This window comes from Lutra lutra, chromosome 12 (assembly GCF_902655055.1).
Source record: "Lutra lutra chromosome 12, mLutLut1.2, whole genome shotgun sequence".
Lineage (NCBI taxonomy): Eukaryota > Metazoa > Chordata > Mammalia > Carnivora > Mustelidae > Lutra > Lutra lutra.
The window spans coordinates 72,859,438-72,874,369 of NC_062289.1; the positions used below are offsets into that span (position 1 = coordinate 72,859,438).

At 54.6% G+C, this 14,932-nt stretch overlaps 1 protein-coding gene across 1 annotated transcript in view; it reads left to right on the forward strand.

The window, feature by feature from the left end:
- The window catches only part of ZMAT5 (zinc finger matrin-type 5), a 28,497-nt gene that overhangs the window by 10,407 nt on the left and 3,158 nt on the right, over window positions 1–14,932 (forward strand). The window contains exons 2-5 of the mRNA XM_047698033.1: window positions 3,359–3,671; window positions 8,308–8,370; window positions 9,744–9,824; window positions 12,071–12,182. Of these exons, the coding sequence (XP_047553989.1) occupies window positions 3,545–3,671; window positions 8,308–8,370; window positions 9,744–9,824; window positions 12,071–12,182 (383 nt within the window). The 5' untranslated portion in view covers window positions 3,359–3,544. The remainder of the gene's footprint in view (window positions 1–3,358; window positions 3,672–8,307; window positions 8,371–9,743; window positions 9,825–12,070; window positions 12,183–14,932) is intronic.

A 14,932-nucleotide genomic window follows, 5' to 3' on the forward strand; every position in this document is an offset into this window, starting at 1 on the left:
CCTGGAAGTGTGACTTAGGGTCCCCCGCAGCACCACTCTGAGCCCCAGTCTTCTCCTTCGCAAGTGGGCTTATAACACATACCTCTTGGGTTTGGAGGGGGGCCCGTGGTCCCCAGATATAGTAACTGATTAAAAAGGAGAGCAGTCAGGGGTGCCTGGGTGGTTCAGTGGGTTAAGCCTCTGCCTTCGTCTCAGGTCATGGTCTCAGGGTCCTGGGATCGAGCTCCGTGTCAGGCTCTCTGCTTGGCAGGGAGCCTGTTTCCCCCCCTCTCCACCTGCCTCTCTGCCTACTTGTGACCCCTCTCTCTTCTCCTGCCCCTCTGCCTACTTGTGATCTCTCTCTCTCTCTGTGTCAAATAAATAAAATCTTTAAAAAAAAAAAAAAAAAGGAGAGTAGTCAGCAGCGTGATTTGTTGGGAGGAGGCTTTCCTAAGCCATGAGGAGCGTGGGCTCTAGAGCCACCCTGCCCGGATTCCAAACCCAGTTTGGCTGCTTTCCAGCCCTGTGACCTTGACTAAGGCACTTTGCTTTTTGGAGCCTCAGTGCCCTCATCTGAAGAAGTGGAGTAGGTCCTGCCTCATAGGTTGTCCTTAGGATTAAATGAGATGATGCGTTGTAAAGCTCTTAGCCTCATGCCACACTAGTAGGTGCTCAGTAAATCAAATAGTAGGTGACATTTCTTTAGCACTTGCTACATGCTGGACTTTATTAGTGTCATTTGTGTTTCCATTACTCTCATTAACATTTCAGTTGGATTACCAAACTTCTGTTTACTGCTCCGCAGGCAATCAGCTAACCCGTCAGACCCCCTGTCTCACATTGCTGCAGACCCCCTGTCTCACATTCCTGCAGCAAAAGGAGAGGGCGGGAGAGGTCCAAGGTCACCTGGCCAGCCTTGTGCCCTGTGTGGTTTTGTTCAGCTAAGACTGCCGCAGAGCCAGCGCTCTATCTCTGCCTCCCAGAGGGACACCCTCCCCTCCCCATGACTCTCCAGGGCAAGCAGCTCTCCAGAGCTTGAGGCTTCGTGAATGGCTTGGTTAAGCACTCGGCCATTAAACGTTCATCTCTTACAATTTCAATCCAATTCCTATAAGTTTATTGGCAAGACGGGGTGTATTAGAGCTGCCAAATTTAATATATCAAGTCCATGTGTCTGGGATGTGGTTTCTCAGCAGTAATAGAAGAAGAGAGGTTTTATACATTTTCATTTTGAGTGACTGTTCCCGATCCCATTACAGCCCTTGACTTAATGGCTGCTATCCCTGTCTGCCGCAGGAAAGGCCTCCATCGACCCACCTGGCTGCCTGGACTGTCCAGGGGGCTTGTTTGTCTCTGTCTCTCTCCCCCTTCTCTTCTTCCCAAGATGCATTCCCCCATCCATCTGCCCTGTGGTCAGGTCTCAGCTATATCTTTAATTTGCTAAGTCCTGGGAGTTGTGCTTTTGCTGTTAGCCTGGCTTGCTTAGGGAAGTCATTTTCCTTCCTCTTCTGGGCCCCTGCTCTGGGAAACAAGGGATCAGACTGTAGGACCTGAAGAGTGAGAGGGTAGTCTGGGCTCAGCCTTTGCATATCCCACTTGGCAGCCCAGAGTAGACCCATTCATCCTCCTGTCTCGTGTCAGTAAACCTGGGGACCCAAGGGCAGCCCTGACACTCAGAATTACCCCTTGCCTATGGCCGGGGATCTCCTGGGTCGGGTGTGGCAGCTGTGGTCACCATGGCTGAGGGGTCTTAAGACCCTGAAACATTCTCATTTCCCTCTCTGATTGGTGGGGACCTGCCATCTAAGAGTTTAGCTAATCTCCTGGCGAAACTGTTTGCATTTCTGCCTGAGCCTTCTGGCTTCTGTAAGCTTTGAGCTGGCTCAGGAAGAGAGGACACCCAGCAGTGGGATTTTTAGGGCATCTGGATTTTGCGTTTTCATCAGCTGTGTGACCTTGGGCAAATCACTTCCTTTCTGTGAACCTCAGTTGTCCTGTAGGGAAAGTGGGAATTAACCCGTTTACTCAACAAATATTGGTTGCCTACTCTGTACTGTGCACCACTTTGGGTAGTGGGGCTCCAGCAGTAAACAAAACAAAAATATCCCCGCCTGCGTGGATTTATAGTCCTGTTGGGAGAAAAAGATAATAAGCATAACAAGTAACTTATTACTTCAAAGGTGATAAAAATGAAGCAGGGAATGGGGAAAGCTAAGTAAATTCTGCAATTTTAAATAAAGCCCTCATAGGAGATTACTGAGAAGATAGTATTTGAGTGAAGATTGAAGGAATCCAGTGAGCAGGGTCGCAAGGGAGAGCATCCCAGCAGAGGGACCAGCAGGACCAGATGTATGAGGTGGCCCGGTGCCTGGCAGGTGCGAGAAGCGGAGATGAGGCTGATGTGGCCAGACTGGAGAGAAGGGGAGAGAGGAGGTCAGAGGTGGACTGGGGGGCTTGGGGAAAGGTGGGGAAGTGGCCAGAGGGTGTAAGGCAGTGGCTCTCCAGCCTGGTTGCATAGAATTCCCTGGGGAACTTTACAGAAATGCTGAGGCCTAGGTCTCACCCTTGAAGTTCTGTGATCACTGGCCCTGGGGTGGAGGCTGGGCATCAGAATTGTTGCCTGGAAATGAGGCCTCGCAGGCGTACTCATTGGCCCGTGTAGTTCCTTCCGGGTTGTTCTGGGGTTTAAATGAGGCGTGTGTAACCAGAGCCTTCCTTACGCTGGCCTTCAGGCCTTGCTCAGTTGGGGGCTGTGCTGCATGCTGTTGTTTCAGAATGTAGGTGTGGTCCAGAGCTCACGGCCAAGAAGAATTCTCGAGACATCTTTGGTGCAAAAGAAGTGATCTTATTAAAGCATGGGGACAGGACCAGGGGGCAGCAAAGCTGCTGCACTGGGGTTGTGAGGACTGGCTGGTGATATACTTGGGAGTTGGGGGATGTAAGGAAAAAGAGAGGGGTCCCAAAGGACTTTCATATGCTAATGAAGACCCTCGGGATGCTGGAGGCCTGGCTATTGTCCAGCTAGGTTGTTTTTCCTTCTAGTAAGGTGTTAACGTTAAGATATTTGGGAGTTTGCAGAAGGAATGTTACTCTCTATGTATCCCAAGTACTTGTGAATGGGCTGCAGGTTATAAAGAAATTTAATTTTATTTACATTCCCTTCTGCCTTTGTTTCCCACATCACTGTGGAGGGGAGGATGATGTTCAGGCTCCAGGAAATTGAGTCTATGGGTCTCTGAAATTTAGGCAACTGATAAGAATGCTTTTTCTTTGTGAATCGCTAAGGTATTTGTACAGTGAGGGAGACTCCTGTCTCACATCCCGCAGGACAGTGATCCATGTCAGTTAACCATTTGTTTCTTCCTTCCCTTGGTTTTAGGGCAGCCGGGAGTGCCCCGAGGCATGTCACACAGATCCCCCCCTGGTGGGTGCCAGGTGTCAGCCTCTGCTTTGTCCTCAGCCTGCCTCCTCTGTCACCACTGCTGGCTTTGGTGCCTGGCGCTTCCTCCCTACTCTTGACCGGGCGCTTTGGCTTCTCCGGCAGCAGCACCCGGCATAGCCCACCATGGGGAAGCATTACTTCTGTGACTACTGCAACCGCTCCTTCCAGGACAACCTCCACAACCGCAAGAAGCACCTGAATGGGCTGCAGCACCTCAAGGCCAAGAAGGTCTGGTATGACATGTTTCGAGGTGAGCACTGGCTGGCGGGGCAGCTGCGCCGATGGAGGCCAGCTCTCCGATCTTTCTTATGGGCAGACAAGGAAGTACCGGGGCCAGTGATAGGCTTGGTCAGGGCTCATCCAAAGAAAGGAAAGCTGGGGCCACCGATGGGCCATGCAAGGGGCACGCTGGAATGTGAGCTCCGTCCCCCAGTAATCTTGACCGAGATGGAGGCTCCCTTCTGCCAGCCTCTGGGGATACAGTGGCCAGGTGAAGGTTTTTCCAGGGAGATAATGTTTGAGCCAGCAGTGGGAAAGACAGGGAAAAGCCAGCCTCAGCATTTGGGCAGAGAGTATGCGGAAGCAGTCGGTCATGAACAAAGCATTAGGTGCTGTCTGAGCAGAGGAGAGAAGGTGTGGCTGGACCAGTAGGAGAGGAGGGTGGTAGGGGCTGAAGCCAGTGACAGGACTGGGGCCAGCTAGTGTAAGTGAAGGCAGTGCTCACGAGCTGCATTTGACAGTGAAGCCTGCCTGCTGCGTGAGTGTGGGGTGCAGAAAATGGCTGTTGAATGACTGGCCGGCCAATTGAATAACCAAGCTGCGGGAGGGAGGGCTTTCTCGGGAAAGGCTTCTCAGAGCAGGTGCTACCAAAGCCAGTGAGTTCACGCCACAAGCACCTAGTGCAGAGCCTGGCACCTTCAAGGTGCTCGCTGCAAGGGAGCTGCTGGACAGCGAGGGAGACGTTGGGGTGGCCAGCCAGGAGCTGATGAAACAGACAGGGGGCTTGGCAGTGGGGTGGGGATGGGCCCAGAGCTTCTAGAATGAGCTGGGGCAGGGCTGATGCTTCATGAGCCGGGGAGCAGGATTCCCAGAGCAAAAGGAAGGAGCTGAGTCTCAGCAGCCAAGAAGGGAGGAGAAGGGCAGAGTCTGCCCTGGTCTGCGAGTGGGAATTCCACTCGTAAGAAGGGAGTGGGCGTTTATGGAGTGCCTGCTGCACTTTTGTGGTTTGTCCTTTGCTTCATCAGCAAATCTCTAAGGCTGAGCTCCGCCCTTCAAGTTAAGATCACCTGGAGACCTTGAAATAAAAAACTTATTGGTCACCTGAGCCCATCCCCAGAGGCAGGTTTGGGGTGGGGCCTTGGCACAGTATGTTCAGAGCTCTCCCAGACTCATTCCTGAGGAGAAAGCTGAGGCTTGGGTGAGGGAGGGCGGCCAGGCTGCGCAGCAGGCCAGGCATGGCTGAGGTCACAAGGGGCTGGGAGTGGGAACAGAGTGGTACCAGTGGCAGAGGGTTCTCCGAGGTGCCTGGGAGGCCTCTGACTCTGGTGTCAGGCAGAGGCTCCCTGCCCCGCAAATCCAGTGGGGACTGCGATCTGGCAGGAGCCAGGCCTCAAGATTACCTTGGTATTTGCTTCTAGCTCCAGAATCTCAGCTGAAGAACAGGTGGGTCTTTGGGTCTAGGGCTGATTGGCAGAGGCTGTTGTATTACTTAAAGAAAGAAAGATGAAAGAGGCGGTACAGTAAGCCCCTTCTTGGGGGCCCTGCATTCCTAGTGTCCTCTCACATCCCCCAGCATATTCAGTCCTTAGAACAGCTCTACAAGGGAGGCTGGGCAGGTGGGGGTCCCCACTTAAAGGTGGTGACTTCAAGATGGTAGATGATATTCACCCGGGGTCCACAGCAAGCGCAGGAGCTCTTTCCACTTTATGAGGCTTCCCCGGGGCTCCAGCTTGTCTGAGCAACTGCACAGCACAGACCTTGGGGAGGCACGTGGCACCCCAGCCTCGACTAGGATTCAACACCTACTTTGCTCCCAGTTTCATGGCCTTAGACAAGTCCCCTCACCCGCAGCGGGACTGACCATGCATCTGCCGTGGCCAGGACAGGTATGAGTACTGGAGCTAGGCTGGCTGGCTGGCTGTCCCAAGTGGCTGTCCCACTCACGAACAGTGTCGTCCTGATTCTACCCTGTGTAAAAGAGCCCTAACAACAGTACCCACCTCCTAGGGATGTGACAGGGGCTCAGTGTTTTCATGACGACTGTGTGGCAATAAGGGTTCACTCAGTAGGAACCATGTGGGTCCACAAAAGGATTGGCCTCAGGCCCTTTATCTCAGTGAGCACTTAGTATGTCCTTGGCTCCCAGGGCCCCCTCTCCTAGGCAACTCCACTCCCAGTTATAACAGTGTGTTCTTGGCAGAACCCCTGTCTTGTACAGGCCTCCATGCCCTGCCCACCTGGCCCTCCAAGCCCCAGCCACTCTGGCCATTACAGGTAGTGTCCCTTCAGTGGGCATGCCTTTTCTGCTGTCCTCCATGCCCTCAGCCTAGCCCTTCCATCTCAGAACTCAGCTCAGGCACAGTATCCTCAGGGTTGCACTCTCCAGTCCCCAGGCGAGGTCAGGTCATTTGGCTGCATGCTAGCTATTCCCCTGTTTATGTCCACATGGCTTAGTGTGACTGTTGGACTGGAAGGGAGAAGCAGGTTTGACTTATTCTCCACTAAATCCTCATCCTGGCGTGGTGCCTGGCACACAGGACATGCTCAGTAAATGTTTGTTAGATGAATATCTAAACGAACAAGCAAACAAACACCAGGCACCAGGGCAGCTGTTAATTTTGTGAGATGAAGCAAGAAGGACCAATAGGGTCAGATCATGAGGAGCCTTGAATACCAGGTTGGAGGAGCATGCCTTCTTTGCGCAGGCCCTGGTTTCGGGTTCTCAGTCCTGGGTGCCTTTCAGAGTCCCTGAGGAGCTTTTAACAATTCTCATGCTCTCCCTGTCAGATGAATTAAAGCAGAACCTGAGAAGGATGGGCCCAGGGATCCCTGTATTTTAAAGGCTGCCTGGTGATTCTGCCATGTGGCTGGGGTCAAGAACCAGGGTGCTGGGCAGCCTAGAAATTTTCTGCCACACTGAGTCCCCAGGACGCCTTGGCTAAGACTTAGGCTCAGACCCCCACCCCAGCTCAGCTACTCTACCTCTGGGATGTGGAGGTGGGACGGGGCAATGTTCACATGCCCTGACCAGCGCACCTCCTGTTGGAAGGTCTGTGGGACCAGCTGGACGGGCTGAGTCTGACAGGCCCAGTGCTGATGGAGGGCACCCCCTACCCTACCGGCCCCACCCACACTCCACCGGGTCACCCCCGGAGGGAGTTCTCTCATAACCAACTCCTGACCACAGCAGCCCACCCTCACTGGTTGCCTGGTGCTGGGGAAGGGAGGAAGGGCAAACCTCCCATCAGAGCCGTCCACTTCACCCGCCACCAGGGGAGCCGTGGCCACTTGGGGAAGGGCAGGGGCTTTAGACTCACACCAGGGTTCAAACCTGGCGCTGCCACTTCCTGAGGATGTGCCCTTGCCCCTGTTCTAACTTCAGTTTTCCCCTCTGCAAGGTGGGGATGTTAGAGCTGTGCCGTGGCCTCGTGAGGAGGACACGAAATAAGAACTGCCGCCGCTCAGCGTTGGTCGAGCGTCCACGACAGAGGTTCTGAGCCCCGGCCTCACGTTAGTGTCACCTGGGGAATGTGATGCCGAAGCCACTCCCAGCCCCACTGTCCTGGCAATTGTAATGTGCCCTCAGGCTTGGGATCACCAGGGGCCTCTGCCAAGGGCTCTGTGTCTTATTCGCTTTTCACAGCAACCCTACCAGAGGAGAATTGTCCTCCCATTTTACATGCAGGGCAACAGAGACTTGGAGAGATAAAGCCACTTGCCTGGAGTCAAGTGTATGAGAACTTGGAAACCCGTGGTCTTTCCTCTGCTCCAGTGGCCTCTAGAAAAGGCAGCGGGACCCATGCGGCAGGTGTCCAGCCCAGGCTCCCAGGGCAACATCAGGGCCTCCAAGTCAGAGCCCCTTCCTGTCTTACTCACAGATTTTGACTGATTGATTCTTTACCTACCAAGAAACACACAAAACTTAAATCATAGGTATATGATGAAAATAAAGGTCAAAAAATTGGAGGAAACCAGGGTTAAGGTTTGCTTCCGGAAAGATTGCTGGGAAGTCCTGCGGAGGCCTGCAGCTGGCAGCAGGTTGCAGGCTTGGCCGTGGACCGATGCCTGAGCCCTGGGACTTACTGGTGGGCTTCCTGGGCACCAGGAGGGTTTTTTTAGCTTTCTATTTTGAAATAATTACAGAGTCACAGAAGTTGCAGAGACAGTATGAGAAGTCTACCATACCAGGATTTAAAACAAAACAAAACAGGTGCCTGGGTGGCTCAGTGGGTTAAGCCTCTGCCTTCGGCTCAGGTCATGATCTCGGGGTCCTGGGACCGAGCCCCACACTGGGCTCTCTGCTCAGCGGGGAGCCTGCTTCCCCTTCTCTCTCTGCCTGCCTCTCTGCCTACTTGTGATCGCTCTATAAAATAAATAAATAAAATATTTTTTTAAAAAATAAGTAAAACTACCCAGGTGGTTCCATGGCATGGTCAAGGCCAAGAGCCTCAGACCTAAAACTTGGTTCTTGCCTTTGGCTAGGTCTGGGTGGGGAGGAAGGGGCTGAAGTCACCTGAAGCTCATATGCTTCTGCCCAGCATCCCTCCCTGTGGTCATCCCTTCCTACACTCCTCTGTGGGTGGGAACTCTTCCCTTTTCGGATTTCGGGAATAGGAAGTGCCTGTGTGCAGCCTGAGTCTGAACCTGGACCCTCTCTCTTCTTGCAGATGCGGCTGCCGTTTTGCTAGATGAACAGAACAAGAGGCCTTGTAGGAAGTTTCTACTGACAGGTAACCTGTTCTACTCAGTTACAGTCCCCCTTAGGACCAGCATGCCCCATCTGGCCTGCTCAGACCTCTGCGGAGCCTCTCCCCTACCCCAGCCACCACCCAAGCCCAATTTATGGTCTTGGTGTGTCAGCCAGCTGGTCACTTGGAACCTTCCCAAGGATTGTGCCTTGGGAATGACTTCCAGGGCCTAGTTCCTCAGCTCTTCGGACCTAAAATATGATTTTACCAGCCCACCCAGAACAAGCAAGCCTGGGAGATTGCAAATAAATCTAGGAGACATTGGTGGCTGTGATGGACTGACTGATTAGGTTAGCCTGGGAGCCCACCCTCCAGCAAGGAGGGCTGGAGATGGTAACAGGTTTGATGAGAAGCTTCAGAATTAGAACCAAGAATGCTAAGTGTTGATTTGACTGCTCAACACTCACCAAATAAAGGTGCAATATACTTCAATATACAGTAAGTGAAGATGAAGATGAAGAACAGATGAAGATAAGGTAGGAAAAAGAAGACAAAGCCAAGAGAATGATTCATTTCCTCCATGCTTGCTTTGAGTTCCTGTATACTCTCTAGGTATTTGGCCCTAAGCTTCCTAATGGCCAAGGCAAAGAGGGGAACCATGGTGATTACCATTAAGTGTGTAAGAGAACTTGGCCCTGGGGAGAGGTAATGCTGCTGGCTTAAAGAAGACAGGTGAATGGCTGTTTTCCCCTCAGGAGACAGTGCTGCCCCTAGAATGGTTACCAGGACCGCAGGTCAAGGGCCTCCCCAGCAGACTTCACTTGGCTGTGAAAACACCACTGGGACATTCTGCTGGCTTAAGATACCTGCAGGCTCCTGCTATTTTGAGACATGAGTTGGTCTCCCTGGTTGAGATTCAGAAAGCTCTCCTGGGCTTTGGTGCCTCCTTGATTGAAGCTACAGTTGAAACCTTTCTGGGGAGCAGTCCAGTGGCTCATGCAAACCAAATGGGAAGGTGGGCACCAGGCAGAGAGCACAGCAGATGCAAGGGCCTGGATTGAAGAGAGGAAGCGTGACCCTTTCAGGGACCCCCCACTGTGGTTTGTTGAGGCTGGGGAACAGGGGCCAGGGGCCAGGAAAGTGGTGACAACAGACAAGCCCACAGAGGCCGGTCCACCCCAATCACGGAAGGCTTCGCGATTTGCTTCCCAGGGTCGTGAACGGGGCAGAGTGGACCAGATAGGTTGCTCTGGCTGCTTGGGTGGGTGGAGCTAGAGAGATTCCAAGTTTTTCTTTGGGGGTGGGATTATTACTCTGTAGGCTCTAAAGCCTTTTGCCCCCACAGGGTGCCCCTCTGCACATGGTGGGAGCTCTTCCAAGTGGTGAGTAACTGTCTTCCCTGGCTTCTGTTGCAGGCCAGTGTGACTTCGGCTCCAACTGCAGGTTTTCCCACATGTCAGAGAGAGACCTCCAGGAGCTGAGCATCCAGGTGGAGGGTGTGTTTTGGCGGGGACCCTGGGTTGGGGCGTGAAGCGGGTTTCTGGGGGTGGGGTGCCAGATCTTAGGCCCGCAAAACCACTCTCTGCCTCCCCACCTCCTTCTCCTTTTTCTTTTTAAATAGATTCTTTTTTTTTTCCCCTCTCAAAGATTTTATTTATTTGCCAGAGAGAGAGAGAGACAAGCAGGGGGAGCAGCAGAGGGAAAAGCAGCCTCCCTGCTGAACAAGGAGCCCAATGCGCGACTCGATCCCCGGACCTGGGATCATGACCTGAGCGAAAGGCAGATGCTTAACTGACTGAGCCACCCAGGCACCCCCTCCTCCTCTTTTGTGGTCATCCTGTGGGAATAAGCTGAGGGCTGCCCCAGGTGATGGGGTGGGTGTCAGAAAGGCTCCACACCACTGCAGGCATGAGTGGAGAAGGAATGGGGGCCCCCATCTGTGTTCTCTGTGGGGTTTAAAGTGGTATGTGGGGCTTTCCTGTCCAGGAGCCCTGAAGGGTGTGCCTCAGCCTCATTTGTGCCCTGCTCGGCCCCCATTCCTGCATATCCTTCCTCCTTCCCTTCATCAGGCAACATCTGTCTCCAGCCCTTACTCAGCACCAGGCAGATCCCCTATTGCATCCTGGGGACAAAGGGATGTCTAGGACACCTTCCCTGCCCTCAGAACTCTGAGGTCTAGTAATTCTAGGGAAGAACAAGTTTAGCTCCCCGTGGAAACTGCCAAGTCTGCTTTTGGGAAATTCACTTCCCATTTCTCCAGTTAGAGAACAAGGCCATTTGCACTTAGATGGTCTTAGTCAATCTTCTCTTGCAGCCCCTCATGGAACAGATGGAGAAACTGAAGCTAGCCCAGGGCAGAAGGACCTCACATGAGCCCCCCGCAGTGAGAGGCTGATTCTGGCCTCCCAGGGCGCTGCTGCCCACTCTTCCCTCTGTCTGGGTGGCCGCAGGGCAGGCAATGAGTGTCCGGGGCAGCTTGGCCTTTGCCCTAATCCCCAGCGGGCCTCACCGCCCCCCCTCCCCCGCTACCGACTAGTCATAACCTTCAGGCCACGCACTGCTCTGGCCTGGCCCAGATACAGGGTTTCCAGGAGCTCTCCCAGGGCAGAAGTGAGGCCCCACAGGCCTCGCCAGCAAATCCTGGCAGTGGTGGCATCTCCAGCTTTTCACTGGCCGTGGGCTCTCAGGGAACCCTTGACCCATGGCGGGGAGAGCCTAGGCCAGTGGACCTGCAGCAGGAGACGGGGCTTGGTAGAGACAGGGATGGGGGAAGCCTGAGGGGGCTGGAAGCAGAGGTGTGCACCCCCTCACCCCCCAGTTGCACCTCTGATAGTCCTTGCTCTGCCACATCCCCCGTGACCTTGGCACAGAGCTAAACCTCTTGGAGGCAATGTCCTGACGCGTTGTAAAGGTGAAGTAGGATGAAGTGTGTGCAGTGCTAGCCCAGGCCCTGGCCCCCTCGTTGGTGCCCGAGTCGGATTGTTTTCCTCTGGCCCCCAGGCCCTATCTCACATCCTCCCAGAGATCCTGACCCATCTCACACTCGGCTTATTTGAACCGTTGACTCACTTTGAAGTGAGCTGAGGTTTTTACAGGATATTTTATGAGAAGAGAAGCCAGGATGGGGCACCTGGGTGGCTCAGTCGGATGGATGTCTGCCTTCATCTCGGGTTGTGATCCCAGGGTCCTGGGATCGAGCCCCACATCAGGCTCCCTGCTCAGCGGGGAGCCTACCTCTCCCTCTGCTGTGCTCACTCTCTCAATCTCTCTCTCTCTCTTTCTGGCAAATAAATACAATTTAAAAAGAAAGAAAGGAAAAAGGAAAGAAGGAAACCAGGAAGCTGAGGCTTCTTTCCCTGCCAAGGGTCAGAGAGACCTGGCAGGCAGCAGGGTAGAGACCCAAATTCTGCTCTGCCCTGGTCTGCAACCCACATTGCCTCTCTGCCCCCAGGTTTGGGCCCCTCCTGAAGACCAGGCTCTCTAATGCTTTATCATGTGTCCAACTGCAAAAAGCTTGGGAGGCAGCCGGTGTTTTATCTCCACTTAATGAAGAAGCAGAGTGAGACCCAGAGGGGAAGGCCTTGGAAGGGAGCCGCGTGGTAGGGACTGCCCAGTGGCTCTGCTCCTGGCCTCCCAGCTTGTGCACTCATCCCCAGGAAGGTTCTGGATGCTTTGTGGGAGGTTGGGGTCCAGCCAGGGGTGACTATGCCCCTCACTCACCTCTGTTTCCCTATCTTCACAGAGGAGAGGCGGGCCAGGGAATGGCCACTAGATGTTGTCGAGCTCCCCGAGGGCCGTCTGGAAGACTGGTTGGAAAAGAGAGCCAAGCGGCTGAGCTCAGCTCCAAGCAGCAGGTACAGTCCCGTGGGTCCCCATCTCCTAAGCCCTCTGGGAGAGTACGCTAGCCAGCCTGCCCTCGCTGGAAGCCGAGTCGTCTCCATGAACTGCCTTGGCCTAGGGACCAGACATGGATGCCCCCACAGAGCTCCTCAAGGGAGGAGCCACACTGGGACTCTTGGGTCCCCAGGCCCAGGCGAAAGGCTGAGGGGCACTCGTTTAAGGGTTCTTTTCCCGAGCCCCATTCTCCTGCCTTGGTGGCTCCTCCCTTAATTGGCATCTGTGCTGGCTGAAGGGGAGGCAGGTGGCCAGGCCAGCCTGACTGGACATCACCAAGTCCATTGCCAGAGGGAGGGACCTGATTGTGGTTCTGGAAACCCACAGGGTGCCAGTCACTGAGCTGTCTCCTCTCGGGCCCTGCCAGATAGGCGCGGTTACCCCAACCCTGCAGAAGGGGAGGTAAGGGTGTGACTTGCCCAAGGGCACACAGCCAAAAGGCAGAGCTAGGATTACTCAGAGATGTGACTAGCTCACTCTCACTGTCCCACTGCCTCCTTGAGGAGGGGGCTGGGGCGGCTGGGCCCCGCTGCTGCCAGGGCCTGGCACTCAGTATGCTCAGAAGTGGGTGGAGCACCCTGGGTCAGGGGCCCTCAGGTGTGCGCTGCCTGCGGTCACAGGGCTCCTGGGCTCTTCTGCCTGGTGTTGAGGAGGGAGAGAGCAGGGAAGGGGCTACCAGATATGCCTGTGAGCTCCCTGCGACTTTGTAAAGCTGCTTGCACTGGGCTGCCTTACTTTGCCTGTCTTGCAATGGGGCTTCAGACCCTATTTTCTCTGTGGTGTGGTCCATTGCAACAGTGGCCTGGCCTGGGCTGAGGGAACCTGGCTGGACAGTTGAGGGTGAGGCCTTGCCTCTGAGCCCTGCCAGGAAGTAGGGGCTAAACTTCTGGTGTTCTCTCCATGTCCCCATGGAGAGAGCTTTTTGTTAAACCATTTTAAGATTAACCTTTAGTCGTTGGGTTTTTTGTTTTTTGTTTGAGAGAGTGTGAGTTGCAATTATGATGGGGTGCGACAGAGAGAGAGGGAGAATCTTAAGCAGGCTCCACACCTTGCATGGAGCCTGATGCAGGGCTCAATCTCACGACCCTGAAATCGCTATCTGAGCCAAAATCAAGAGTCAGGTCCTTAACTAACTGAGCCACCCAGGCACCCCAACTTTTAGTTGTTTCTTAGCTGTTTTAGATCTGCGTCATTTTGTTCCCTCACCTAAAAACAATACAGTATAGACACATATGTTAGAGTGTGATGTCCGTCCCTTTTGGTTCTGTCTGAGGTGGTTGTGATTTGGGTCAGGGGAGTCCCCCTTTGGGACTTGTCCAGGGATCCATGTCTCGAGCCCCAGGCCCCATCAGCCGTGTGTCAGAGGGCTGGGGCTGGTTGGAGGCACCCGGAGAGTTCTAAGGCCTTCCCCACTCTCCTCCTGCTTGGACCTGGCTAGCTGTGGGTCTCAGCTGTGCTCCCCACTCGCCTTCCTGCTCTGACTTGGTGCATATTCTGTTGGGAGGGAGCACCGAAAGCCTGGGTACCTCCTGAGCTTTTTACAAGGCTCAGGAAGACCCAGTCCCTGGGCTGGCCCAAGTGTAGGAGTGGGTAGAGACGGGTGACCAGAATTCCTCACCTAGGGACAGATGTGTCCCAGTGCTATCCAGTGCAGGATGCTTGTGACCATGAGACTCAGAGGACTGGGGGATGAGGTGGAGAAACTGAGGCTGAATGATAGGCCCAGAGTCTCAGGTAGAGGTGGTAAACATTGATAATCAGGGGTGCTAGGTGCTGTGGTGCGCCTGGCCCTTGGCCCTGGGCATTTAAGGGCATTGGTGCCCCTGGTTTGTGGCTGAGGGATCTCAACCCCTCCAGGAGAATGTGAACGTCCTGGTCCCACACCTGCTATCTTCAGCAGCACTGAGCTGTCACTTGAGAAAGAGCTGAAGCCCCTGCTTGGTCTAGACCCTGGGCCACCTCTGTCACCAAGGGCCCCCACCAAGCTGGACATCTGGAGTAGTCGCGGCAGCAGCCAGCTGCTGGGACAGCAGTCGCTATTTCTGGGGTGGGGCCTGCAACCAGGGACCACCCTAAGCTCTAGGGAGTGTCAGCCCTGTCCTTTGTGCCCCTTACGCCCTGGGCACTCGAGCTGGCCCCTTCCAGAGGACCTGTTTTTCCCAGCAACCCCTTGTCCTCTGTGCCTGTGTACCTTTCCACCTGCCTCCCGAGGGCTCAGAGGCAGAATGGATTGCTATTGGGGCAGAGCAGGCCTCTCTGGCCTTAAGAAAAACGTTGCTAGAAGGGAGGTGACCATTTATTACCTTGCCCGTCACTGCTTCGGTGTTCCTCAAGCCCTCTACCATAGGGCGTTCTCAGGAGGGAGAGCCCCTTAGTCCGCAGCCCATGGGTGTTGGGCTCTGCGCCTCCACTTGTGGCAGGGCCCCTGCTGGGTCAGGGGATTCAAGTCCCCGGGCTGCTTTGTCCTGGTCCCTGAGTCTCTTACCCTGGAAGCAGCCCCACAGAGACCGTTCCCTCTGTGCCCCTCATGTACCCCAGCTTCCCCCACGGGCGCAGCAGTCCCTCCCGGTCTCCCACCTAGACTCTGCCCCTCCTGACTGTCCTCCACAGAACAGCCCCAGCCCGCTTCTAAAACACTTCCAGGCCCTGACCTGGCCCCGACCCCTGCGTCAACCCTCCTGGGCTTCCTCGACCTCAGGGACTCTGCACT